At 47.6% G+C, this 27,540-nt stretch overlaps 1 protein-coding gene, 1 long non-coding RNA gene and 1 pseudogene across 2 annotated transcripts; 2 read left to right on the top strand and 1 right to left on the bottom strand.

Annotated features, from left to right (window-relative positions):
- Nucleotides 1–6,296: 6,296 nt before the first annotated feature.
- On the bottom strand, nt 6,297–8,902 carry LOC120698272. Its single transcript, XR_005684781.1, has 2 exons — nt 8,583–8,902; nt 6,297–7,957 (listed from the first exon to the last, which is right to left on the bottom strand). It is a non-coding gene; the product is annotated as an uncharacterized LOC120698272 (long non-coding RNA).
- Nucleotides 8,903–14,880: 5,978 nt separating this feature from the next.
- On the top strand, nt 14,881–27,362 carry LOC120698262 (annotated as a pseudogene).
- Nucleotides 16,077–17,138, top strand: LOC120647456. Its single transcript, XM_039924258.1, has 2 exons — nt 16,077–16,121; nt 16,410–17,138. The coding sequence occupies exons 1-2, from the start codon at nt 16,077–16,079 to the stop codon at nt 17,136–17,138; spliced, it is 774 nt and encodes a 257-aa protein (XP_039780192.1).
- Nucleotides 27,363–27,540: the final 178 nt, after the last annotated feature.

Below are 27,540 nucleotides of genomic sequence, written 5' to 3'. Positions count from 1 at the left end.
GGAATGATAAATAGATTTTAATTACATTGCTATATCTGGTTAAATGCAAGATCACTTTCTTTAATTGGAACATGGAGAACCACCCAAGAAAACCATACAACCACAATTGTCACATAGCGCTGACCTTAGCCAATTAATTAGGCATGTGGTTAACTGATAGCCTTACCGAAAGGGCAAAGAGGGGGTCGGTGTAGGGGGTTGTAGCCCGATCCTCTTGGGGTAGCAGCCTTTACTAAGGTGCTGACTATTAGGGAGGGTTATGGACCACACCGCTACTGAAACTCTAGCGGGGTATCTAGTTGCCTGCGTATCTTTGTAAAGGCTTCGTAGTGAATCCTTGCCACTCACCTCGAAAGTGTTTAAGAGGCTAGCTATCTCGGGCATCAAGGGAGACACGAATTGTGGTGAAAGTGTATAACCACTGCAGAGTGTAAAACTATTATAATAGCTGTGCTCATGGTCAAGAGTGGCTTGGACCCTCACATGATAATTGAACTTAAAGAACAATTTAATCTATGGTTTCTTTGGTTTTGTTATGATGATGTTGTTGATATATCCTTTATGCTTAAGTGGGTTGGTATAAACTTATACCTAGTTAATAGGTGCTTGCTAATAAAATATGACCAACTAAAAATGCTAACTGTTATGAGCCTATCAACCTTTCTTGATGGCCTTGCATTCTTCCCCCACTTGCTGAGTATCAACCATAAGTATAGTCACCCTTGCCTAAATGTTGTTAAGAAGAGAACGTTGAAGTGGAGAACTACAATGAGTTTGAGGAGTTCTAGGCGTACGTTCACCAGTCGACTGCCTGTGGAGGAAGCCGCTACTGCAGTGATCGATTAGGATATCGGTGAAATGTTTATAAAATTCGGAGTGTAATAAAGTTGTTTACTCTATCTTGTTTACTTTTTGAATATTGTCTTTTGATATATTCACTTATGACGTCTATCATATGCGTGTAAACTGATCCTGCCGCACATATGAGATGCATTCGGTTTTGTTATAAAAATCGGGGGTGGCAGAAGTGGTATCAGAGCTTTGTTGACTGTAGGACGCTAGCCTAGATAGAAATAGTCAAAATTAAGGATTTATTTTCTAGCAAGCCATGTCAGCTTCCAAAAATATCTTATTTTCGCATGAAAATCTACTTTATTCTTTGTTCTTTGTCTGTATTTTGATTTTAAAATTTTTCGAGTTCTGGTTCTCGCTCCATCGGATGACCAAGACCAAGAAGACTACTAGCAAGAGTACCAGATGTCCTTAGGTTTGCATCGCCCCGCTTAGCCAGCACCTCAATTTCCCGTTCCAGCTCAGCCATGGAAGAAGTTGAGAACGACTCAGAGAAGGTCTTTTTCTATGTTGACAAGGACAATGGTCGCGTCACGGCGATCGACTCAGATGGAAACCTCATGACCCCGGCAACATCACCAGCACCGTCCGCACTGATATTTTAGATTACGTTCTTAGGTTGGTTTCTTCCTAAAGTTTGTTTCATTAGAACCGTTTTTGCGAGGACGTGTGATGTGTTAATGCTTGCTTGTAAATAAGTGTTTGTTTTCTTTTCTTTTCTTTTGTTTTGAGGAGTTCCAATAGTTAGTTAAAGTCTGCTCAAGTTCAAGTTTTGGCTCCCTTCTGCTTTATCCATCTTTATCAATCCATTGTTTTTATCCAAGGTTCACTTCTCTAACAATCAGATGGCAAACACTAGGTCAGGAGCAGGACAAGACATCCCGAGTCAGAGACGTGCTCATAGAGTTAATCAATAGAATCAAGCAGCACCCCCACCCCCAAACTCAGTAATGGATCAGTTTCTGGCAGCTTACATGCAACTATTGCAGAATCTCACCGCCACAGTCACAAACCTGCAAGCACAACAGACCCAGCAACAGCCTCAAGCAAACCAACAACCCAGAGACAAGCATCGGAAGTTTATGAGCCACCACCCTCCTACTTACTCTCACTCGGTGGATCCTTTGGACGCTAATGACTGGCTGAAGGTCGTTAGTAAGAAGCTGGAGATAACGTAGTGCAACGACCGCGAGAAGGTCTTGTACGCTGTAGGATGTCTGGAAGGATCTACAGCCGATTGGCGGGATGCATACACCGCTGCACACGCAGACGCCAACGCCATCACTTGGGATGAATTCAAGAATAGCTTCCGCTCACACCACATCCCAGCTGGTGTGATGAAGCTCAAGCAGAAAGAATTCTTGGCTCTCAAGCAAGGTAACATGTCAGTCAGCAAGTACCGAGACAAGTTCACTCAATTGTCCCGATACGCGCCCAATGAAGTTGAAACAGATGAGAAATGACAGGAACGCTTTCTGGATGGTCTGGTAGGGCTGCTCAACTATCAACTGCAGAGTCACACGTTCCCAAACTTCCAAACTCTACTGAATAAAGCTATAGGCTTGGAAAGCAAGCGCAATGAACTTGGCGAACAAAAGCGAAAGTTCCAATCTCAAGGGCAATCCAGTAGCAATACTCGCCCCCGCTACAATTTGTCACAAGGAATTCAATCTTGCTCTAGAGGACAAAGTGGAGGTTATCAACAGAGCCAGCAGAGTCCACGTACTCCTTAGTAGTCCCAGCACTTCAACCCGCAAATGCAGCACAACTCCAACCAGCAATAGAAGCATTCAAGAAATGCAACAGGAGCACCAGTACGGACCAACAATCCTGTCACGCCAGTTCAACCCAATGGTTGTTTCAGGTGTGGTGAATAGGGACACTATGCCAACATCTGCCCGACGCGCAACATGCAGACTCCTCAAACCAAAAGAACAGTGGTCAGAGGACTGGACAACAATCGTCTCAAGTATGCAATGGAAATCCCAACTCTCAGGGCAACAAAGGTCAACATAACTACATGCATGGTCGAGTGAATCACGTGACAGCTGAGTTAGCTCAAGACACTCCAGATGTTGTGCATGGTACGTTTCTTGTCAATTCTGTACCTGCATCAATTTTATTTGATTCCGGAGCATCACACTACCGAACAAGCTACGTGGAAAAGAGAAGATGAGCTTATCACACAGATCTCTTAGTTGTTCTTCAATCTTTCCGAATCTCGAGGACGAGATTCTCTTTAAGGGGGCAGGTTTGTAACACCCTGAAAAAAAGAAAAAAAAGAGAAAGAAAAGAAAGAAAAGAAAAAAAAGAGAAAATAGTTGGCCCATCTCTTTCTCTCTTTTCCTCTCTCCCCAGCTGGCCCAACCCACCTCCCAATCTCTCCTCCCTCTCTCTTTTCTCCCTCCCATTCGGCCCACTCACCGGCCCAGCACCCAGCCCCTCCTCCCTCCTCTCTCCTGCCACCGACAGGTGGGCCCCACTTATCGGGCCAGTCTCCTACCTCCAGCCCGCCCCTTTCCTCTCCGCTACTGCAGCAAGCGCTGCCGCCTGCCCATGTCTCCCGCGCCCGCCGCCTCCCTCCTCTCCGCGCCCATCGCCCTCTTTAATGCCCTTGATGGCCACCATCACTCCTCGCCTCCCTTCCCCTCTTTCCCCGGCCGTAACTGGTGCCGCCATAATGGCCATCAAGGCCAGCCACCGAGCTCCGCCACGCCCCCTCTTCTGCCGCCCCTTCTCCTCCCTCATTCCCTCTATAAAACGCACCCCCGATCTCCAACACGTCTTTTCCACCACCCACTGCTCCTCACGCCCGCACTGCCTGTTTGCACTTCGCCACCGCTGCCGCCTTGCCCGGCCTCGCCGCCAATCCACCGTTTGGCTGCACCCCTGTCGCCCACGACCGCCGCCGGAGCTCCGCACCATAGTGAGCTTTGACGTCGGCCCCATTTCCCCCTACCTCCCTCTCTCCCGTGGGTGAGATTGCTTCCCGGAGTAGCCTCACCACCGTGCGCCATCTTCGTCGCACCACCTTGCCCTCCCTTCCGCGCCATCGAGTTCACCCTCTCTCTCCTCGGCCAAACCCAAGCCGAAACGATGGCTGGAATCGCGTTCTTGTGATTTTCCGGTGAACCGCAGCCGCGCTGCTCGTCGCCGGCGCCTAGCGCCGCCACCGAGCCGCTGAGCTGCTTGCCTGAGCCAAGCCAAGCTGCCAGCCACTCCCGAGCCACCCCACCTAAGCCGTAACCTTCCGAGCCAAGCCGACCCAACCGCCGTGAGCCATCTGATCGAAATCCGATAAATCAGATTCGATCTGACCAAAGTCAATAAAACCCATACCGGTCAATCCTCCACCTTTCTGCAAAAGAGCCCTTATGTTTTCCAGAAATCAACCTGCACTCCACCGCAGTTCAAAACTATTTACAAAATAGCCCTTTCTCTTCTGTTTAAGCCCCTGATCTTCTTCAAAATAGAACCCGCAGTCCAATACTTGCTAATTTTAAACCCAACCCCTGTATCTATAGTTTATTCATGTTTTAGCCCTTAGTTTTCTTCTGTTAGCCCCTGTAACTTTCAAATCTATCATAGATAAGCCCCTGGAACCTTGTTTTAGCCATATCTTCCCCGTTTTAGCTCCGTTTTCAGTGATTCTCGTGCTCACGCGATCCTTGCATCATGCTCAACATCTTTATCACGGTATCTTTCTTTGTTTGTACTATTTGTTGTGCTGTTCTCTTATTTTGTGTATATTTTGCTTGTGTGATCGAGTTGACAATGCGTCGTTCGAGGAAAATCAAGAGCTGCAATTCGAGGAAGAGACACAACAGTTTGGCGAGGAAGGCAAGTGGACTTCTTCCCTTGCATAATCTATTTTGTCCCAGTAATAGCATGATAATTCACTTTACTTTATATATGTATTGCATAAACTTGACGGGATGCCTATTAAGGACTTACCTAGTCTTTTACTCATGAAACCTTGAACACCGGATTTATCTTTCTTATTGGGTAGAAATGCTTAGATGCTTTATCTTGGGATGATTATGATATAATCATTGGAATGATAAATATGTTTTATTTACATTGCTATATCTGGTTAATTGCAAGATCACTTTGTTTAATTAGAACATGAAGAACCACCCAAGAAAATTGTACAACCACAATTGTCACATGGCTCTGACCTTAGCCAATTAATTAGGCATGTGGTTAACTGATAGCCTTACCGAAAGGGCAAAGAGGGGGTCGGTGTAGGGGTTATAGCCCGGTCCTCTTAGGGTAGCAGCCTTTGCTAAGGTGCTGACCATTAGGGAGGGTTATGGACCACACCGCTACTGAAACTCTAGCGTGCTATCTAGTTGCCTACATGTCTTTGTAAAGGTTTTGTAGTGAATCCCTATCACTCACCTCGGAAGTGTTTAAGAGGCTAGCTACCTCGGGCATCAAGGGAGACATGAATTGTGGTGAAAGTGTACAACCTCTGCAGAGTATAAAACTGTTATAACAACCGTGCTCACGGTCAAGAGCGGCTTAGACCCTCACATGATAATTAAACTTAAAGAATAATTTAATCTGTGGTTTCTTTGGTTTTGTTATGATGATGTTGTTGATATATCCTTTATGCTTAAGTGGGTTGGTATAAACTTATACCTAGTTAATAGGTGCTTGCTAATCAAATATGACCATCTAAAAATGCTAAACGCTATGAGCCTATCAGCCTTTCTTGATGGCCTTGCATTCTTTCCCCACTTACTAAGTACCAACCATAAGTGTACTCACCCTTGTCTAAATGTTGTTCAGAAGAGAACGTTGAAGTGGAGAACTACAATGAGTTTGAGGAGTTCTAGGCGTGTGTTCACCAGACGACTGCTTGTGGAGGAAGCCGCTGCTGTAGTGATTGATTAGGATATCGGTGAAATGTTTACAATATTTGGAGTGTGATAAAGTTGTTTACTCTATCTTGTTTACTTTTCGAACATTGTCTTTTGATATATTCACTTATGACGTCTATCATACATGTGTAAACTGATCCTGGCGTACATATGAGATGCATTCGGTTTTGCTATAAAAATCGGGTGTGGCAATCGGCCGTCCTCACGGGGCCCCATCGGGGATCGGGGATCCGCGGGGAATGGGACCGGGGGACGTTTTAGCCCCGTTAAACATTTCGGGTCCGGGGCGGGGACTCCATGTTGGGGATTGGGGCGGGGTTGGGGATCGCTCCCCGGCCCCGCCCCGCCCGTTGCCAACCTGAACTCTAACGTCGGTCATAATCTTACACGTCCTCGATGTCATCACACTATACAAATACGTGTGTTTAGCCAGATCCAGATAACAAGATCATCAAGGAATGCTGCTGACTGCCATTAGTGCTTGTCCATGCACATTCACTACTACGGAAAAGGTTTTTAAGGTGAAGCGCCCCCATTTGCATAGGGACTAAATGTGATAAAAATACCAGTCCCAGGAAGGCTGGCACACATTTATTACATGAGATGATTCAGTCTTGATACAAATCCCTCGGTAAAGGCCGAGCGATCCAAAGCCAAATAAGAAACAACCAGAACAAACTGAAGCTACTCATTAAGAAGATAAAGATCCTCCAACAGCATTCAGGACTACACGGCAGCGGAAACATCCTTAGCCCAATGCCACAGGCAAGTTGGGTGCGGATGCAACGAACTACTCGAAATCTCCACCGGCGATGAAGTCTGGATCTTCCTCTGTAATAGAACAAGGGTGAGTACAAACGTACTCAGCAAATCCAACCCCATCCTACGGAGGGGGTATAAGAATGCATGCATAAGGATAATTCAAGGAATAGGCTGAGGTTTTATTTTTGCATAAAGCCATCTTTTGTACACATGCAAGGGTTGCTTAGTAATTTATTTATTTTAGCAAAACAAGTGGTTACCATAAAGACGGTAGTTATGAAGAGTGGGGGTGATCCTACACAAAGGATCCAAATTTTAGTTGCTACCAGATACCCAGTCCACAGCAGCACACGGCACACTTGCTGGAGTTTCTAAAATCAACACACGCTTAACTCACACCAATGGATTCTCCCAAATTCCCAAAACTAGTCAAAGTGACCAAGCCATAACTCGTCCACGATCGTGGACACAGCTATTCGAATAGATCTTAACTCTGCAGAGATGTACACTTTATCCACAAGTAGGGTACCGCAACATGATCACCTTAGTGTCAGTACGGATCCATCAAAGCCATTACCCACCATAGCATCACCCTGATTAGTCATCCACGAGAGCAAACTAAGGGATTCCTGACCTTCCAACGAGGCCTACAACCAGGTCACTAAGCCTGCACTTGCTCACGCCCGCTCCTTAGCCTCTCGCTGCACACCTGCCTACGGACGACTAACAGATTAGCTAGTGAGATTTAGACTAAGCCCTTGCCACATACAAGGGTCGAGTGGTTGTACGATAAATTGGGTTAGGCAAGATGATACAATAACTCGGTACTTAAAACATGACAAGGCGGATATCTTCCATACTCGACCACAAAGGCACTAGCCAAACTTCTAGGCATTCCACACAAGGAACCCTGATCTGCCCCATCTCAAGGTAATCACTGACACTTAGTTGTTCATAAACACTTTTCCAGAATCCCAACCCATTTGTACACCAACAACACAATCAACACATTTTTCTGGTTTGAAAACAATTGCATTTGTAAAGTGAGTAGTATAAATGTTGAATAACATATCCTAAGCATTTAGCTAATATCAAGGTGATCCCATAAACAGAGCACATCATGTCTAGCGATAAATCCTAGGTTATATATATCATCAGCGAGGTAATGATAAACAAGGAGTGGCTATCCAATAGGGTTTATAACTAAATCAAGCAGTAAAATAGTTCAGGCATATATTTAACTGGATGCAAATAATATTAGGCTTCTACGGGTTGTGTTTGAAAACTGGAATAAATATGATCAAGTGGGAATAGGTTGGACTTGCCGTCTTCAAAGCTTTCGGGCAGCTCCAGCTCACGGTATGGGGCTTCTGGCTCCTGCGCGCGATACTGGCCTTCGTACTCCGGCTCGCACTGCTAGCCTTCAAGCTCGTTCTCCTTCTCGATCACTCCGTCGGCTACGGCGACAACGGCGCAATGACAAACAAACACAAACAAGTATAATATAAAATAAAATGAGCTCAGGAGGAGATGAAAATAGAAGTAATGGATAGTCTATGATTTTGTAGGAATTTAGAAAAAAGAACTAAATGTCTTGGAGCTTTGAAGAGTGAAATATGTAGAACAGGCTGGTGATTAAATCTGAAAACAAAATGAATCGGCACAATTCATTTGCTTGTACGTGAGGGGATGGATGTGGGCTTTGTATGTGCTGCCAGTGCTTGGGCTTTAGGCCTTACTAGAGTTTTGGGCATGGGAAGAAAGGAACATAAGTGGACACGGGTGGACAGGAGCTTCGTGCTCCTTAGGCACGGCAACCATGGAAGACAGTGGAAGCTTCCTGCAGCTTGCCGAACGGCAGCACGGGCCACCATTCATGAAACCGAGAACATGGGGAGATAGAGGAGGACGAGGGGGTTCTATCATGGCGACTTCGGGCATGGGAAACGAAGGTCGGCTCCGGCCGCTTGGCAGCCATGGCCGTGGCTTCGGAGCTCGTTGGGCTCGGCTCAGGTGTGGGAGGTTGGGATGGGGCAGTGGGGTGTGTGGAGCTGATGGTAGAAAAGCTTCCTGGGGTCTCACCTTGGCGGGGGAACAGCTCCAGAGAGAGGTCGACCGGCGGCTTGTTCTTCTGTGCAAGAACAGAGAGGAGAAGCAAGAAGAAGGTTGGAGCTGGGAAGGAGATGAGCGGTGGAGCTGGACGGTTCGGCAAGCTCGGGATGGCGAGGGAGAGCAGCTTGGGGCCGCCTTTTATAGGCGGGGAGTGGAGAAGTGGTTGGGCAAGTGCGGCCGAGCGCGGCGCTGTGCATGACGGCGATGGCGACGAGGCCGGGCAAAGGCCGGCGAGGGCGCTGGGCATTGACGATGCTGTAGCTACGCGTGCGTGGGGCTGCTGGCGTGGAGCGGCGAGCTGGTGGTCGGCAGCGTGATGCGCGGCTGTCTGCGGCGATGCGACTGTGCGGCAGGACGTCAGGGGCCTACTGTGTCGCGCGTGGTCGCGAGCGACGAGCAGGTGAGCCCAAGGCAGGAAAGGGGGCCGGCGACGCTGCGCTGAGCGCCCACGTGCGTGCTGTTGCTGTGCCAGCGAGAGCGAGCATAGCGAAAGCCTCGGTCTGCAAAGCTTGCATGCACGCGTAGGTGCTAGCTTGATGCTAAGGCTGCATGCAGGTGATTAAGAGCTGCTAAGTGAGGGCAACTCGTGTACGTGAGAGTGCACAGGTGAAAAACAAAACAAGAGAGATTAGGGAGGAAAGAAGCTGATTAGCTGGAGTGTGCACGAGAGAGAATAGCTAAATGGAGATTAGGCAAAAGATGGAATTTAGATGACAAGGAAATTTGAGCTCAAGAGATGAATTTATGCAAATAGGTTTTTAAAAATAGTTTTTATTTCGAATGATTTTTGAATATGAATTTTCGAGCTGTTACACAAGGAAAGGTAAAAACGTATTTTTAGGGGCGGGTGTAGTACCCACCACTAGTTCTCGTAGCTAAAAATGTTATTTTTATGGGTGGGTAACACGCCCACCCCTGAAAATAATTTTTAGAGGCGGGTCATGCCATGCCATGACCCACCCCTACAAATCCACGTCCAGAAAAAAAATTCAAAAACAGTAAAAGAAAAAAGAAAAAATATTGCAGCCAACCAGCCACCACCACAAGCCCATTTACTGTCGAGTTACAATATGTTTTACAAAATATACACACTTGCATCACCCGGGATTCGAAAACCGCATACCTCAAGCCTCGCGTGTACTTCCTTTCCACCATACTACACAATCATTTGTGATTCTATGATGTATACTATTTTTTTATATTAACTCCGAAATTGATTTGTAGGGATATTCCAAAAATTCATTTAAATCTTTACATATAACAAAACAAATAAAAAAGTGAAACTTTTACACAATGGTTATTGTGAACCTATAGATAAAAAAATATACCAAGTATATTTCATTGTATATAAAGATTAAGATTGTTGAAATCTCAATGTATAACTTGAGTTGTATGAGATACTATATAATCATAACCATATGTAGGTTCATAATAATTTTTTGGACTATTAAATGACCTTAAATGAAAATGTTATCAACTATTCAGTTTTAGACCTCGTCATTCTCTACAATTTTGATATAAAGTTTGACTTCATCCAAGATCATATGAAAAAGTTATAATTTTTTTATGTGGAGCCATTTTTAGAGGCAGATTTATGTCATCACCCGTCCCTAAAAATGTATTTTTAGGGACGGGTGATGCCATCACCCGCCCCTAGAAACGGTGGTGTTTCTAGGGGCTGGTGGTGGCATCACATATCCCTAATTATACTATTTTTAGGGGAGGGTCATACCATCACTCGCCCCTAAAAATAATGCCTATTTCCAAGAGCGGGTGATGGCATAAACTGCCCCTAAAATGCTTTTCTGGGGGCGGGGCGGATGCTACAGTACCCCCGCTCCATTTGTAGGAGCGGGTTACCTTTTGACTCGCCTCTAGAGAAAAAAATAGGACGGTGCTACAAATCGTTTTTGTAGTAGTGATTGTTATATATGAAGAGCTATACATCAGTCTCTGTGTCATGGGCTCCAGTTGGATGGTACCACCATGGATCAGAGCTGTTATTATATATATTAGAAAGATGACAGCAGGTTGCACATGACTGCATGAGGAGCGAAAAGGGATGTGACCGATGCTATTTGCACTGACCAAGCTAGAGCAAATTGGAGGGGGGTGCACTTGCCTTGTGGGTGCATAGAGTTGAGTCATGGGAGGAGCAAATATTATGAAAATTTGGACATAATCACTATTTTCTTAATTTTTATCTCTGTATAGCTTGGCTCCTGGCTACGTGGGGAGGAGATGAGGGTCTAGCTAATCTGCCGGCGCTGTTCGCACGGCGATCAGCGCTCGATTTCCGACAATCCCGTGAGTTTCCTTTTATAAAAAAGATTTTATTTCCACAACTTTCCACTTTCAGAAAATTATAACTTATATGCATAGGTTTTTTTTAATTAATATTTTTTAATGCAAAAAGTTATGCTCATAACTTTATGGAAAATAACTTTTGACACGTAACTTTTGAAGACAAATTTGTCATAACATTTTCAAAATACAACTTTTGCACATAATTTTTTTGAACAAATCTATCATTACAACTTCTTTGACATAATTTTTCTAGCATAATATTTTTAATATTATACATGCACAGTTTCTTTGTTAAGCATAATTAAAAACTTGTAGACATAACTTACTTAGGATAACTTTTATGTATAAGTATTTCTGAATAAGTTCTCAGACATATAAAAATTGATTATAGCACAAAAATAAAATAGGCAGGTACAGTTAAATATGGGAAAGGGTAAATAAAAAGGAAAAGGAAGAAACGTTCAGATTTAGATCCACGCTAATGATTCTAACCACCCGTGTGCCGATGAAGGATTCATGCTAATCACCAGTTGAAAAGGAAAGAAACACGGTTATAGAAGGACAGCTTACCATGAGTAGTTAAAATCAGTTGCATACGGAGGTCACGTTTATTAGCTATATGTATACTGCAAAATACGTAGCGTGTTAGAGCATCTCCAAGTGTTTTCAATCTCACTTCCCCATCCTTGTTTTTTTAGGAAAAAAAAACTATCTCCAATAGTTCCCTATTCTACCTCTCCATCTCTTAACAATTGGCAAATTGTCCTCTGTGCGTAAATATACGCACTATTCCGTTCCTCCCGATCGCGACTCCCATCGGGAGTTTTTTTTGTCGCCCTTGTTCTTCCCGCGTGAAGCTTATCCGTCTTGCCGCCGGCGTCCATGGAGATCCGGCGTCCGGCGTACATCGGCGCCCAGCACGGATCGGCTCCGTCTCAGTTTGCCTCCCGGTAAACAAGAGGACAGTTTGTGGCGTGGTTGCCGGAGGAGCCGGCGGCGGCCGTCCCGTTCTTGCCGGCCCCGGTGTGCCTCCCCGCCAAGAAGCACACCTACGCGCTGCCGGCGGATGCGGTCTTGCCGCCGTGCCAAGGAGCGCGCGAGTGCACAGCCGCCGAAGGATGTGGTCGCTTCCACATGCGAGCGCGTCCACGAGCCGGGGCCTCGGCAGAAGGGCGTGTGTTCCGTCCCCATTTGCTTACCGGCCAACAAGCGTGTGATGCCGCCTCCATCCATGGACTCAGATGGTTCTCGATTTGGCACTGCCAAAGAAGCCAGGCCTCGAGGATCCAACAAACACGGTGTGGCGCCATCATTCCGAGAGCAAATGCCAAGGATCGTGCTCGATCGGCAAAACAAGATGCGCCATGCTCAAACTAGGGTAGTGCATGTGCATGCATTGCTCACTCGTGGGAGTAGCCGGCTGGAGGGATGGGCGACCGAGAGGAAGCGCTGACGAGGAATCCTGGGAGCAGGAAACGTTTCTGCAGAGTTCATCTCGTGGGGTCACAATTTTTCAATTTTGAAAGTAAAAATGGGGTACTCTTGGAGATGATCTCATTTTTGCCTCTCCATATCTATTTGGGGAGTTGGCAAACAACAAGAATTGGGAAGAAAAAATTAGGAACTCTTGGAGATGCTCTTAGCTGGTAGAAACTTGTGAGCACTTGCACGGGGAACCGGAAACTGCGGGAGGCACGCGGGGAAAAAATGTAGGGCGCAGAGCGCCCAGCCAAATCGAGAAAGAAGCTGCCAGTCCGAACGCTCGCTTGTTCTGAAACTAACGAGCGGCTGCGGAATTGGATTTGCAGGAGGAGATGGAGCTATAGTCATCTCTCCTATATATCAATCTGGCTCGGATCCACCGGAGCCTACCACCACAAGAGAAAGAGAGGTCTTGTTTAGATAAACTCATTCCTTTCTTTTAATTTTTTTTTTGAGAATCACACAGTACAACGAAGAAGCCCACAACACGCACGCACACTCACACCCTATGAATACACGTACGCAAACCCTACCTCTATGAGCACCTCCGAAGGACTGAGCACCGGCAGATCTGAAGATTCCCGAAGTCACCACTGGCGCCTCGTCATCGACGGGAACGTCGCTTACCACTTAACCCGAAGTCACCACTGGCGCCTCGTCATCGATGGGAACGTCGCTTACCACTTAACGTGTAACACCGGTAAATCCTAGGAAAATCCAAGGAAAAGATGCGAGCACCAGGATTTGAATCCTGGTGGGTAGCGTCCCACTGGACCGTCCTACCATTGGACTACAAGCCAATTTGCATTCCTTTCTTTTAATGGTATCTAGATGAGGGTGGGCAATGAACTAAGGCTCCGTTTGGATCCATACACTTAAACTTTAGGCCCAAAGTCTAGTCCATTAAGTGATCCAAATAGGTGGATAAAGTTTCGTCCATTAACCCACAAAACCCACCTAATTTGGACTAAACTAACCCACGAACTGCGAAAAGATCAAACTACGCCTCACTATGTGCATGCATGTACATCAGCATTAACAGACAAGGGCAAAAATGATATTTCTATATATATGTGTGATCCATTTAAAGTTTAGTCCATGGACCCAAATAGGTAGAGGACTTTTACATACTACCACAAGCGGTAGTATTGTGCGCTGTAAAAAACCTCAACAAGTATGGACTAAAGTTTAGTCACCTAAACTTTAATCCGGACTAAAGTTTGGTCTTAGATGATCCAAACAGTGTATAATTGACTAATTTTCTAGTCCTCCTAATACATATATAGATTAGATGTGATTAGGACGTGTTCAAACAAAGTTTGAGAGAGCGTGGCATTTGGTGCAATGGCAGTTGGACGAGGAAAAGTAGGGACTAGTAAGGATGGATTCGGATCGGATACGGATGAAATCAGATCCAAATGTCACCTTTTACCACATTTTAATTTGAATACGAATACGAATGCGGATCTCATCGGATATGAATACAAAACAGATAGTTCGAATCCGGATTCGAACCCGGATACCTTCTCGATTTGAAACATAGAGCTATCACGAGTATCAGTTTATTTTGTCAATAATTTTATAGTAGATTGACAAAATTTTATAGTAGATCAAAATCATTATACACGTAGGGAGTAAAGGATTAGAAGATAACTAATAAAAAATAATATAATTATCTATATATAGCTTTTATATTAAATATATAATACTAATTTTAAAGGTAAAATAAATAAATATTTAAATACTTAATAATTAAGATATATAAAAAAGATTTTATCATTAAATAATTAATTAATTTGACTCGTATAAAATAATTTTAATCATGAAATAAATGTATTAAATAGTTAAAGTTAATTTTTATATTATTACTAATTTTAATAAATATATTATTAGTTATCTAGCTTTCTAAATAATTTAAATAGTATACATCATTAAATAATTAGGTATAAAGATAAGTTTAAAATTGTCTCACTAGTCACTTTTTCTTTGTGGATGCAGACGAATACGGATGTGATCAGATATTCCTCGAATACGAATATGGAATCGGATAGAGAAAAGTTTTCAAAATCGGATTCGGATGCATCCATATGACATCCATATTAAAATCGAATACGAATACGGATATCCATATTTACATTTTAAACAGATACGAATACGGATAATTCGGATGTTCAGCCATCCGAATCCATCCTTAGGGACTAGGGAGGCGAGTATGTGACGGTTTGACGCTGGATCCGGAGGAAGAGAGAGGGCAGCGTGTTGGAGAGGTAGGTATAAAGGAGTGAAAAGGATGGATTGAATCATTGAAAATAAGTGAACGAAGAAATACCGATGGTAGGAGTAGGTCCCTTGGTAGCATTGGACATACAGTCGACAATGTGGTACCGCTGGACAGCTGAAGAATTGACCCCCGGCCCAGTGCTATATCTCTATTTGAGGAAGATGTGTGACATGCATCCACGGCTGGACCATTGGATCGGAGCTGCTTTTCCTCCCACGACTCTACCATCCGATCCTTTTCCTCTTCTTTCATTCTGCTTTTTCCTTCCTGTTAGCATCGATGCCATCAAAAAAAAGATGTCTTCATTACCTAGCTAGTAGAGTAGTGGCTATTCTAGTGCCGTCTAGCTAGTGTTCTTGTCGAGTACTTGAACCATGGTGACGAACTGTGGACAGTTTTCCTCCCCTGTGCTTGTGCTCCTCGCCTTTCTGTTCCTGCATGGAGCTCCGTCGCGGGCAGCTGATGACACCATCGCCGACGGCCAGGCGTTGTACGGTGGCCAGAGTCTGGTGTCCAAACGTGGCAAATTCGAGCTCGGCTTTTTCCAGCCAGGTACGTACCCTTCAAGGAATCAAATTCCAAAAATTATAGCTAGGGTCTATAGAAGTTTAGCATAGGAAAGAGGTGGGCCCACAAACTAAGCTAAACGCCAGCCACTGACGAGCGCGCCCCGCTTACCTGGGATATGCTCGCGTACGATGCTCAGCGGGTGGACTCGCTCAAGTTTTGTCTTGTTGAAATCTTTATTTCGGGGCTGTTAGCATCCGGACATCGGACGCTCCGTCGCAACATTTAGAATAGACTCTTGCAACATAAAAAATTAATGTTTACAACATCAAAAATACATATTGAAACGCATAAACATATTTGGATGTGAAGATTAAAATTCCCGCCGCAACACCATAGCTTTGTTCCATGCAACATCCATTAAAATTCATGCAACATCAAAACAAGGTTACTGCAACATCAAATTTATGCAGGTGCAACATGAAAAAAACTGCATTCACAAAATCAACCAGCAAGAAGAGCACCCCTATAGTAACATAAATCTTGACCTCAACATCTCGAATCAATTATTGCAACATTAAAAAAATTGTAGTGCAACATCAATGGAGCCTCGCCGTCCCCGATGTCTCACCGCCGGCTTGGAGTTCGCTGCCTGCCGGACGAAACACGACCCCCCCCCCCCCCCACCCGCGTTTGGCCCTTCGAATAAGGCTTGCAGCGCGGAGCTTTGCTCCTTGTGTGGCTTCTCGAGCCTGCGGCTCCGGAGCTCGAGGTACTCCCCAACGACCTCGCCCACCTCCCTCTTGTCGGGCGGCCTCTGCGCCCGCTGCAGCGTGAGCGTGCGGGAGCGCGTGCGGACGCTGAGCAGCGCGCCGCCGGGGACCTCCATGACGGCGACCTCCCCGGACACCTTCCCCCTGCGCTGGCCCTGGGTCGGGTTGTTTTGGTTTTTTTTGGATCGGATATTGACGTGGATCTAATTGATATGGGTGGGAATGGGTTTTAAGATCTATTGGGTTGGGTGCGGGTTTTGATGGGGCTGGGTAGCCCTGCTAATGGGTTGAAACCCACCCCTAACTCATCCCTACCCACAGCCAATTAAGATATATAACCAACCCAACCCAACCCATAAATTTAATTTACCTACCCACCCCAACCCGCACCATTAGAGATGGATTGCCCATGGGTTATTACGGTAGCGCACTCCACCCATCAATTAGAGCTTTAAAGAACATGTCTCGTCAAAGCGACCAAACAACCGCAGCGAGCAAAACCAAACCGCTCTCCCTCCCCTAGCTAGCTCCCCAGCAGCCCGCAAGCAAGGCAACAAGGCGGCCACGAGCGTGGTGGTCCTGGACGGCTCGACGGTGCGCGCCTTCATGGCGGACGAGGCGGCCTTCGCGCGCAGCGTGGACGCGCGCTTTGCGGCGCTGGACGCCAACGGCGACGGCGTGCTGTCGCGCGCCGAGCTCCGGCGCACGCTCGAGTCGTTCCGCCTCCTCGACGGCGCCGGCTTCGGGTCCGCCCGGCCCGCGCCGCTCCCCGCCGAGGTCACCGCGCTCTACGACGCCGTCTTCGAGCAGTTCGACGCCGACCACAGCGGCGCCGTCGACCGCACCGAATTTCGTGATGAGATGCGCCGCATCATGCTCGCCGTCGCCGAGGGGCTCGGCTCGCAGCCGCTCCAGGTCTGCGCCTCTAAGGAGCTCGCACTGCTCCGCTCCCTCGTCGCCACGCATGTGCCGTGCAGGCTGCTGGTGTTCGGCCTCTCCCCGCAGCTCCTCGCGCTCGCCAGGCTCAACTCTGGCGTCGGCGCCGGCTCCGGGGCCGCCACGGCCTTCGTCACCGACAGCGCTGACGACACGGACGCCGCGCGCCACGTGCTCATCTCCGGGCGCCAGGCCGGCGGCGAGCAGCTGGCCAGCGAGGAGGGTGGCCGGCGAAGATGACAGCCTGTGCTCCCGCGCCCTGCGACTGCGACGGCGATGGACGGGCAGAGCCTCCATGCTGTGCGGGAGGACTCGGGTGGAGTCACGAGTACTCGCCGTCACCGAGCCCTAGCCCTGCTAGTGGGTCGGGTTGTTTTGGGTTTTTTGGATCGGATATTGACGTGGATCTAATTGGTATGGGTGGGAATGGGTTTTAGGATCTATTGGGTTGGGGCGGGTTGGGTCTTTATTGAGTGCGGGTTGGGTGCGGGTTTTGATGGGGCTTGGCCTGCGCATGTACTTCCCTATGGCCTAGTCCCGTCTCCAGAACCCCTGCTGGCTGCTGCGGTCGCCGCTCGTTCAAAGATTGCTCAGAAGTGAAGCGAGGAGGAGAAGCAGGCAGGCAGCGGTAAGTGCACAGGTGGGTGGGGCGGACCGTTGTCGCTGTCGTAGCAACAGTGGGAAGGAAGGAATCCCGAGAATAGAATAATGGAGATGGGATCATGGGAAGACGAGGCTCGCTGAGATAGGCGTCCGACGCATCGGACGTCTTATCTGTAGTACTAGGACATCAGCGCGCTCCGCCGCGCCCCGTCTCTCCCTCCACTCACCTCCCCGTGCGCGGATGGCGGCACGGCTGCCCTCCCCTCCCTCCCCCTCCCGTCTCTCCCTCCACTCCCCCGTGCGCGGATGGCGGCGTGGCGGCGCGGGACCGGTCGAGGCGGGGATGGCAGCGCGGGCGCGGCCGAAGCGGCGGCGCACGGACGGCGGAGCCATGCGCGCACCGTGGTCGCTCAGCTCGCACCCCAACGCCGCGCACGTCACGTCCTCGGCCATCCCCGGCGTCGACGCCCACACAGCCTCCTCCGCAGGAGCACCCGCACCCACACCGCCCCGCTCGCCCTCTCCCGGCGACCCTCCGCCGTGCCCCGCCTCCTCGCCCGGGCGCCGCCATCCCGCTCGCCCTCTCCTCGCGACCCTCCGCCGTGCCCCGCCATGTCGCCCCGGCGCCGCCGCCCTGCTCGCCCTCTGCCCCTCTCCTCGCGAACCTCCGCCATGCCCCGCCTCCTCGCCCGGGTGAGGCCGCCGCCGTCCCTCCGCCCCGCCCAGGCCACCTGCACAACCCGCACCGCCGCCTCCATCTCCCTGGCGTAATCCCTCGCCCCGCTGCCGCGGCAGTCCCACAGCCATTCGTGCTCTGCCCCGGCCCGGAGGTGCCCCGCGGCGCCGACGCCGAGAGAGGACGCCACCGCCGGAGCCAGCGTCGGGGCGCAGCGGGGGCGCGGCAGCGGCAACCCGTGGCGGCAGCGGCGGGGGCAGCGGCGCAAGCCCCACTCGGCGAATCAGTGCGGCCGGCGGACGCCCGGAGACGGCGGGGTCCGCCGCGCAGGCGAGGCGGTGGCATGTCAGCGCGAGAAATCCACGCCTCGCGTCGGCCGTCTCTCTACGGGGCCGGTGTTGGGTCCCACAAAAATAGACACGCGTCGCCCCACGAACAACCGGTGCTTCCAAGGCCTCCCACTCCACGCTGTATAGAAGTTAGAGTATTACCGAATCTTTATTGCTTTTCTCCAATCATGAACGCATACAATTTTTTTTTGGATTTTATTATCAGTCGGTCAAATATTTTATCTTGACAATCATTGAATAAAAGTTCAAGAAATTAGAAATATAAGATTGATGTTATTAAATTAAGGATTTGGCTAAATTACACCTTTGGGCGGTCTATTTTAAGGAAGTCAAAACACAATGTAACTTGCTTTTCCCTTTTCGGCAAAAAAGGCTGACAGCTGCATTGCGTTTTTCTCTATGGCTGACTCCACATGCACTACCAAACAAAATAGATGACATCAACGCATGCATATCAATTTCAAATTTAAAAAAGCTATAACTTTATAATCGAGCATCAAAATTAAAATCCAATTGCACCATTATGTTGCCCCAATCAAAACGATCAAAACAAGATCTCACTTCAATATATTTTGATAATATTTTTCTCATACAATTGCAAAAGCACTTTTGTTGAAAGTTAAAAGCATATCACAATAAACTCCAAGGCAATTTAGAATAAATGTACAAGCAAATAAAACAGATTGATCCAAAGCAAGTTAGAATAAATATACAAGCAAATAAAACATATTTACAATAATATTGTTTCATCGGTCATTAGGTAACTACTAGATACACCCTGCTTATACTTTACCTTAGCTGCACATGACCTATAAATATAATGTAGTGAATTGATCAGGTATCAGGTTGTTTGATTTCAGGCTTAAAGAAGCATCAAAATATTATTAGGTATCTTAAAACACGACTATGGAGCAAATTAAAACATACATGCTGAGGCAACTCAGAACACCATACTGTCATCCAACACATCAACAACCCCTCAACACCCCCCTGAAAAGAACACATACATCAGACATCATAATACATTTCGAACAAGAAGGGACTGTCCAAACATATAAAAAACAAGTCTTCGCACCTCTAGAACCTAGAACCAAGCAAGAATTTGAATCAGTACAAACAAAAGATGGTAGGTACTCAGTTTTCTTTACAAACACTGATAACCATATCGGAAATGGCAAACTGTTGTAATATGAGAAAATGCCAAGGCCAGAACACAAAAATGCTAATCTAAAAGAATAAATTGCTTGTTCATATTAGAGTTGCCTAATAATGAATTCCACTAGAACCAATAGATAATTCATGAAAATATGGAAAAATAATACTACCCAAAACAAGAAAAAACTTAGCTAATATGAATAATTTACTTGTTGATTTAGCTTAAGCTGCCTACAAGTTGTAATTAAATTAAAATGCTTATGAGTTTTACCAAAATGCTAGTTGATTTAGCATAAGTTGCCTAAAAAAATGTCCAGCGATTTAGCATAAAGTAGATTGATCTCTACTTTGTGGTACTGACAGTCAAAGACAGGCGGTGCATAAGAAGAAATTAGAGAAGAAAAAATATTGTAAAAATTCCCCAAAGCCAGTTCACTTCGCAACAAAAAAAAGGAAGAGCATCGATGAAAATTTATAGAAATAATGGGGAACCTTTGTACGTGTCCTCTTGCCTCTCTACCTCCGATCTATGCTCCCAACCATGCAAAATCGCTGGATCAGAGGAAACACAAGTGACATAGGATAGAGAGACTAACCCTAGAAGGGAAATGTGAGGATGCCAAATAAAAGCACGCACACCTCAGGAGTCTGGACGAATGCACCTCCGTGCTGCTCGATGCGCATGTCGCTCCGCTTGTCGCGGCCGCACTGCCGGACCCTCCACGCCACCTGTCCCAGCACAGACCCGCTCGTGCCCCTCCATGTTGCGCCCCTCCACGCCGCTTGCTCAGCTTGCCGGGCCGCTTGCTCAGCTCTGATTAAAGTCATATTAATGCCTCAAGGGTGATGTAAAAAAATTGAATCCAGAAACTATGGAATGCACATCCCTGAATTGAAAAATACAGAAAATGGCAACACATAAGGAATGCGCAATGTAGGCTCGGCAGCCTAATTTGACACCTCTAATTTGATATGGTACTTTGCCTGAGTAATAGATCACCACTATGTCATTGAAAAAAGGGAAAAGTCTGTTTTTCAACCCTAAACTATCACGATAGTCCGATTTTGGCCCTTGAACTATGAAACCGGACATCCTACACCTCCAACTAACGAAATCGTTTGAAAAACAACCCTGGCTCAGCCAAAGGCGGTTTTGCTACAGTAAAATTTCCGAATTTCTAGAATTTCACACATCTCTCAATTAAATAATAAAGAAAGCATAATTAATATTGTCTAAAACTCATGATATTTTTTGGGAGGTAGATCAAAAGACAAGGAATCTATTTTGTCTAGATGTACTACAATAGACATAAAGGAATTTGAATTATAAAATTTTAAAAATAGGTAGAATTCAAAATTCCTTGAATTTTTAGGTCAGCTAAACCTATGATAAAAATGCATTAAAAATATGATAATTCATAATTTTTTATTTAGTTTAGTTAGACACTTTTTATTGGCCCAAGTTCTATAGAAAATTCATAAATTAAAATTTGAGGAATCAAATTTGATTCAAATTTGAGCATTGCGAAGGAATTCAAAAAAATTCATAAAAACTTGGGCCAATAAAAAATACCTTATTAAACTAAATAAAAAATCATGAATTATCATATTTTTATTTCATTTTTATCAAAGGTTTAGCTAACTCAAAAATTCAAGAAATTTTGAATTCTACCCATTTTTAAAATTTTATAATTCAAATTTCATTATGTTTAATGTATCACATCTATCCAAAATAAATTCCTTGTCTTTTTATCTACCTCCTAAAAAAATATCATGATTTTTAGACAATATTAACTATGCTTTCTTTATTATTTAATTGAGAGAGGTGTGAAATTCCAGAAATTCGGAAATTTTACTGTAGCAAAACCGCCTTTGGCTGAGCCAGGGTTGTTTTTCAAACGGTTTCGTTAGTTGGAGGTGTAGGATGTCCGGTTTCGTAGTTCAAGGGCCAAAATCGGACTATCGTGATAGTTCAGGGTTGAAAAACAGACTTTACCCTTGAAAAAACAATACCTTACTTTCACGGTTTGTGATGGAGGGGGAATGGAGAGGGCTTAGGATGCCGCGCTGTGACGAGATCGGATGCTGAACCGAATGCTTAAACTTGGGCAGTGTTGCGACGAGATCGGATGCTGAACCGAATGCTTAAACTTGGGCAGTGCCGTGTCCCGTCGTGCCGAAGAGCAAGGCTCAGAGGTTCAGGCATTTTAGAGGAGTTCTTTCTGCAGAAAAAAATATCTATTATAACCTATATTATTGCCTATCAAAGAACAATATTATTGTCTAATTCCTACAAATATTATTGCCTAGTTCTGAAAATACTTCTAGTATTTGACATATTTGCTTATTGGAAAGTATTGAAATGCTTCTAGTATTTGATGGATTTGCCTACTGGGAAGTAATGAAATGCTTCTAGTAACTGATATAATTCTCTATAGTAAAATACTGCAAATGCTTCTATTTTTTGATAGAAATGGCTATTGCAAAGTACTGAAATGCTTATGCCGACGTGAATAAGAACCAGACAACCATTTCAAACCAAACTAAAGCTTCGTACCTGAAACTCAAATTAACAGCGTCGCCCCTTCTAGACCGATGGCCAGGCATTGATTAGGACCTGCTCCCTCGGCCGGGACTACGAGCCTGTCAATGATGATGTTATAACTGGCCATGGAGAAGTGCGGCGCCAGGAGCGGCATCGTCGACGGCCACAACCGGAGGCGTCTCCTTCGTGACGGCTCGCAGGTAGGCCACGCCGCTCAGATCATCCTCGCCGACGAGTTCCCGTCCTCTGTCCTCTGCCTGGCCGCGCTGCCACCAGAGCCGGCTGTCGGAAGTCCGTGTGGTGGCGAGGACGGTGGCGGCGAGGCATTTCTGAAACACCAGAGCCTCCTCCGATGTCGGTGGCGACAGATCATGTGCGGCCGGAGCCGGATCTACCTCCTCCAACCACGGATCTAGGGCAGCGGGACCCGCTTCATGCGCGGTGGCGACGGCTCGCAAGGGAGCATGCCGGCGGTGACTCTGCGCGGGCGCTCGTCCAAGTCCGCGCCGCAGCCACCGGGGGGCGAGCGCCCGCCCAGTCCGCGCCGCCGCCGCTGGCCTCCATTCGTGGGTCGGTGGTGACCGGGTCCGGCATTGGACAAAGCAGGGGGCACGCCGCCACCGGGGCGCAGGCAGTCGCCCAGTCCTAGACACTGTAGCAACCGGGCCCCTTAGAGCAACTCCAATAGATTGATTTTCTCCTTTCCTCTTTCTCACCATATAGAGAAATCACCTTTCTTAATTTCAACATATATGAAAGAAGTGCTCCAGCAGATTGATTTTCCCCCCTTTCTATATGGAAAGGGAGATGCGATGTCTCCTCTTTCTATTGAGGATTGGAAAGGAATTATTGGGGATTGAGAAAAAATAAAGAGGAAAGGGTGATGGAAAATCAATCTGCTGGAGTAGTTTTTTCAACATCAATCCCCTATATTGAAAAAAGTAGAAAGAAGAAAGAGGAAGATCAATCTGTTGGAGTTGCTCCTAGATTGACTGCACGCTCCGCCACTGCCATCAACCCCACCCCCGGCGGCCGCAGTGAGAGGAGCAGTGGAGCTCCAGGTGCGAGCGCGGTGGTTGGGCCTCCCTGCGGTGGCGGAGCATGGAGCTCAGGCTGCCCGTGGTCTCCATCGGCTCCGACGGAAGAGAGAGAGACGAAATGAATGAGTGGTTTGGGCATCATCGCTTAGCGGATAACTTTTCACACCGCACATGGATTTTTTTTTAAGGACACATGGATATCTCGAGTGATAGAAGATGCAAGTGGCCGTAACGACGCGCAATCGCACGGCCGCCCTAAAACTAGTCATTACCTTAAATTAATGATGAAAAGCAACATCATAGCTTTTCAAACTCATTCATTTTGACCCGGGGCAGACCGGGAAAAGGGCTCCGGGACCCCGGCTAAACCACTATATTATCCTATACCCCGATTAGAGATCACACATGGCAAATATATAATAATCACCACCCAAAGAAAAAACAATTATTCAAGGAAAAGAATATATATTAGTAATTCTCTAAAACAAAAAGAAAACTGTACATGTAAGAAATTTTCCTAAACCTAAATGGAAAACAGTACATATAAGAAAATTTTCTAGAACAAAATGGAAGCAGATAATTTTGAAAGGTTAAGCTAACATCGGTAGAGGTCTTTATGGTGCACAATACTAGTCCATACTAGTGCTTGAAAATGACTAGTATAGAAATATATGACGTTTATTAATTATACACTACTGAAAAGTTCCAGATAGTATATGTAAATAGTATCGGATCTATAGGTAGTATAACTGTATAAGAGTATTATGGGAAAAAAATATTAATGGAATCAGGACCCATTTTATTTGGACATTCTAATTCGATCTCTTCATTTTCATTTATAACTGAAAAATAATTATAAACTTACCTTTACTAATGAAGTGTTAGATCTTCGCTATACTATATACCATGGTATCGTGCACCATAAAAGATTTCCATCGGGTTAGTCACAATTTTGAATTAAATTCATCAAACTTTGTACATCATAAGTACACAACTATGAATTGGTCGTTAACACTTCGTACCCGTTAAGCTTCAAACTCCATCCGTCAGACTTCAACTTTGAAATATTGTGCGACTTTGAATGCTGATTCATATATTACTATTCTCTCCAATAATATGGATTTTTCATAGCTGACTACTCCATCCGTCCTGAAATATAAGATATATTGGTTTGTCTTAAGTCAAAATAGTATAAGTTTGACCAAAATTATAGACAAATATTAGCCTCTAACGTATAAATAAGTAAATTATGAAAATACATTTCATACTGCATCTAATTATTCTCATTTGATATTAAAAATATTATTATTTTTCTATAAACTTTGTCGAACTTAGAACATTTTAATTTAGAACAAACAAAAATGCAATATATTTCAGAACGGAGGGAGTAGTAGTTGAGGTATTTGGCACAAATCCGAAGTGCTTTCCACCGTTCAAGTTTATGATTTAATAGGGTCAATAGATATGACTTGATTCAAGTCTAAACTATATGTATTTACCAAGGGGGGGGGGGGAGAGAGAGAGAGAGTATAACCATTTCTGCAGGATGAAAATGATATATGAGTGTGTGAATTATCGTTGGATCACCTTGTGACCCTTTTCTTGCATATGCAACAGATAACTCCTCCCAACGCGGGTACGTGGGCATTCGGTACAACCAAATCTCAGCACGCGACATCGTGTGGGTTGCAAACAGAGAGGCCCCAATCACCGACCTCGAGTCTTCACAGCTTTCCATAGCAAGGGACGGCAACATGGTCCTTCTCGACCATCGCAACTCCCCAATCTGGTCAACAAACGTCACCAGCATCGCCTCCTCCGCCGTCCCGACGGTCGGCGTCATCCTCGACACCGGCAACCTTGTCCTGGCAGCAGCTTCCAACACCTGCGCCGTGCTGTGGCAGAGCTTCGACCACTTCTCCGACACCTGGCTCCCCGGCGGGAAGCTCGGCCGCAAAAGGCTCACCGGCAAGGTGGACCGCCTGGTCGCGTGGAGAGGCTACAATGACCCGTCGCCGAGCATGTTCTCCCTGGAGCTCGACCCGCGCGGTACCAGCCAGTACCTGCTCAACTGGAACGGCAGCGAGCAGTACTGGACCAGCGGCAACTGGAGCACCGCCGGCCACATCTTCACTGGCGTGCCGGAGATGACGGCCGCCGACCCCTCCCACGGGTTCCCCTACGCCTTCGGCTACGTCGACGCCGGCAACGAGAGCTACTTCGCCTACCACGTCGAGGGCGACGCCGTGGTGGCGCACTTCCGGATGGACGTGGCGGGGCAGGTCAAGTTCCTCATGTGGGTGGAGGGCGCCGGCAACGGCGAGTGGCAGCAGTTCTGGTCGGAGCCCAAGGCGCAGTGCGACGTCTACGCGCTGTGCGGGCCGTCCGGCGTGTGCGCCGAGAACGCCCTGCCGTCCTGCAGCTGCCCCCGGGGCTTCCGCCCCCGGCGGCCGCTCGAGTGGGCGCAGGGCGACCACACGTCGGGCTGCGCCAGGGACGCCGGCCTGCGATGCGGTGGCGCTCGGGACGTGAACGGCGGCGAGGACAGGTTCTACACCATGGACAACGTGAGGCTGCCGAGCGACGCGCGGAGCGCGGTGGCCGCGAGCGCCGGCGACTGCGAGCGCGCGTGCATCGGCAGCTGCTCCTGCACGGCCTACTCTTACAACGGGAGCTGTTCGGTGTGGCACGGCGACCTCATCAACCTCCGCGACACGAGCGGCATGGGCGCGGCCACCGTCGGCAGCACCATATCGATCCGCCTGGCCGCGTCCGAGTTCTCCAGCGCCGGCGACCGTAGCCGGAAACTAGTCGTCGGACTCGCCGTCGTGGGGTTCGTCGCTGCAGCTACCATCATTGCTCTTATCTCAATCGCCGTCATCCGGGGAAGAAGCCGGAGGGCGAGGAGGGTGGTCGAAGGGCCTTGGTGGCGTTCACGTACCGCGACCTGCAACTCGCGACCAAGAACTTCTCGGACAAGCTCGGCGCCGGCGCCTTCGGCTCGGTGTTCAAAGGCTCGCTGTCGCTGGCCGACGGCGGCGCAGCTCCAAGGCCGGTCGCCGTGAAGAAACTCGAGGGCCATCTCCAGGGCGAGAAGCAGTTCCGCGCGGAGGTGAGCACGATCGGCACGGTCCAGCACGTGAACCTCATCAGGCTGCTCGGCTTCTGCTGCGAGGGCACCAGGCGGCTGCTCGTCTACGAGCACATGCCCAACGGCTCCCTGGACAGGCACCTGTTCGGGGCCACCACCGGCAGCAGCCACCTGAGCTGGGAGGCACGGTACCAGGTGGCCCTGGGCATCGCGAGGGGGCTCGACTACCTGCACGGGAAGTGCAGGGACCGTATCATCCACTGCGACATCAAGCCCGAGAACATCCTCCTCGACGGCGCGCTCGCGCCCAAGGTCGCCGACTTCGGGCTCGCCAAGCTCATCGGCCGCGACGCCAGCCGCGTGCTCCCCACCGTGCGGGGCACGGCCGGGTACCTGGCGCCGGAGTGGGTCGCCGGCACGGCCGTCACGGCCAAGGCCGACGTGTTCAGCTACGGCATGGTGCTGTTCGAGGTCGTGTCGGGCCGGAGGAACACGAGGCAGCGGCCGGACGGCACGGTGGACTTCTTCCCGGCGGCGGCCGCGAGCCTGCTCGCCGGCGGGGGTGATCTGACGGGCGCGGTGGACGGCCGGGTCCGCGGCGACGCCGACATGGCCGAGGTGGAGAGGGCGTGCAAGGTCGCGTGCTGGTGCGTCCAGGACGACGAGAGGGCGAGGCCGAGCATGGGGACGGTGGTGCAGGTGCTCGAGGGCCTGCTTGAGGTCAGTGTCCCGCCGATCCCGACGTCGTTCAAAATGCTCGCCATCCCGTCCAAGAAACACGTTGACTTCTTTGAATGTTTGCCGTCGGCCTGATCTAGGTTGCTCAAATTTGATCAAACTAGCTAAGTTTGACTTAGAAGTAAATAAAAAAATAGAGCGGACGAAACTAGTTATTGAAATAAGTTACGCTATTACAAAGCAAGTTGCAGGGATCGTACGTTTATTAACTCTGTGTGTTCCCTTGATTGTAATAAATTTGGGAATATCTTGTATTGTAATTTAAACCTAGCACTTCATGACAATCCAAAATGCTTGCAAACATATGACATTCAGGTGTGTTGAAAGATTTTAGCCAACAAATCATGTGACAAAATGAATCGCAAAATTCTTGTAAAAGTATAAACATAAATCTGTATTCAGGACACGCAACTTGCAAGCCTAGCAAAAGATACAAATGGAGCG

Source organism: Panicum virgatum, chromosome 1K (genome assembly GCF_016808335.1).
Source record: "Panicum virgatum strain AP13 chromosome 1K, P.virgatum_v5, whole genome shotgun sequence".
Classification (NCBI taxonomy): domain Eukaryota; kingdom Viridiplantae; phylum Streptophyta; class Magnoliopsida; order Poales; family Poaceae; genus Panicum; species Panicum virgatum.
The sequence above is the reverse complement of the archived record's forward strand: the minus strand, read 5'-3'. Positions and strand labels throughout refer to the sequence as shown.

Coding starts and splice junctions, on each gene's coding strand:
- LOC120647456 (XM_039924258.1), top strand. CDS start 16,077: ATGACGGCGACCTCCCCGGACACCTTCCCCCTGCGCTGGCCCTGG. Junction 16,122..16,409: donor TCCCCCTGCGCTGGCCCTGG/GTCGGGTTGTTT, acceptor CCCATCAATTAG/AGCTTTAAAGAACATGTCTC.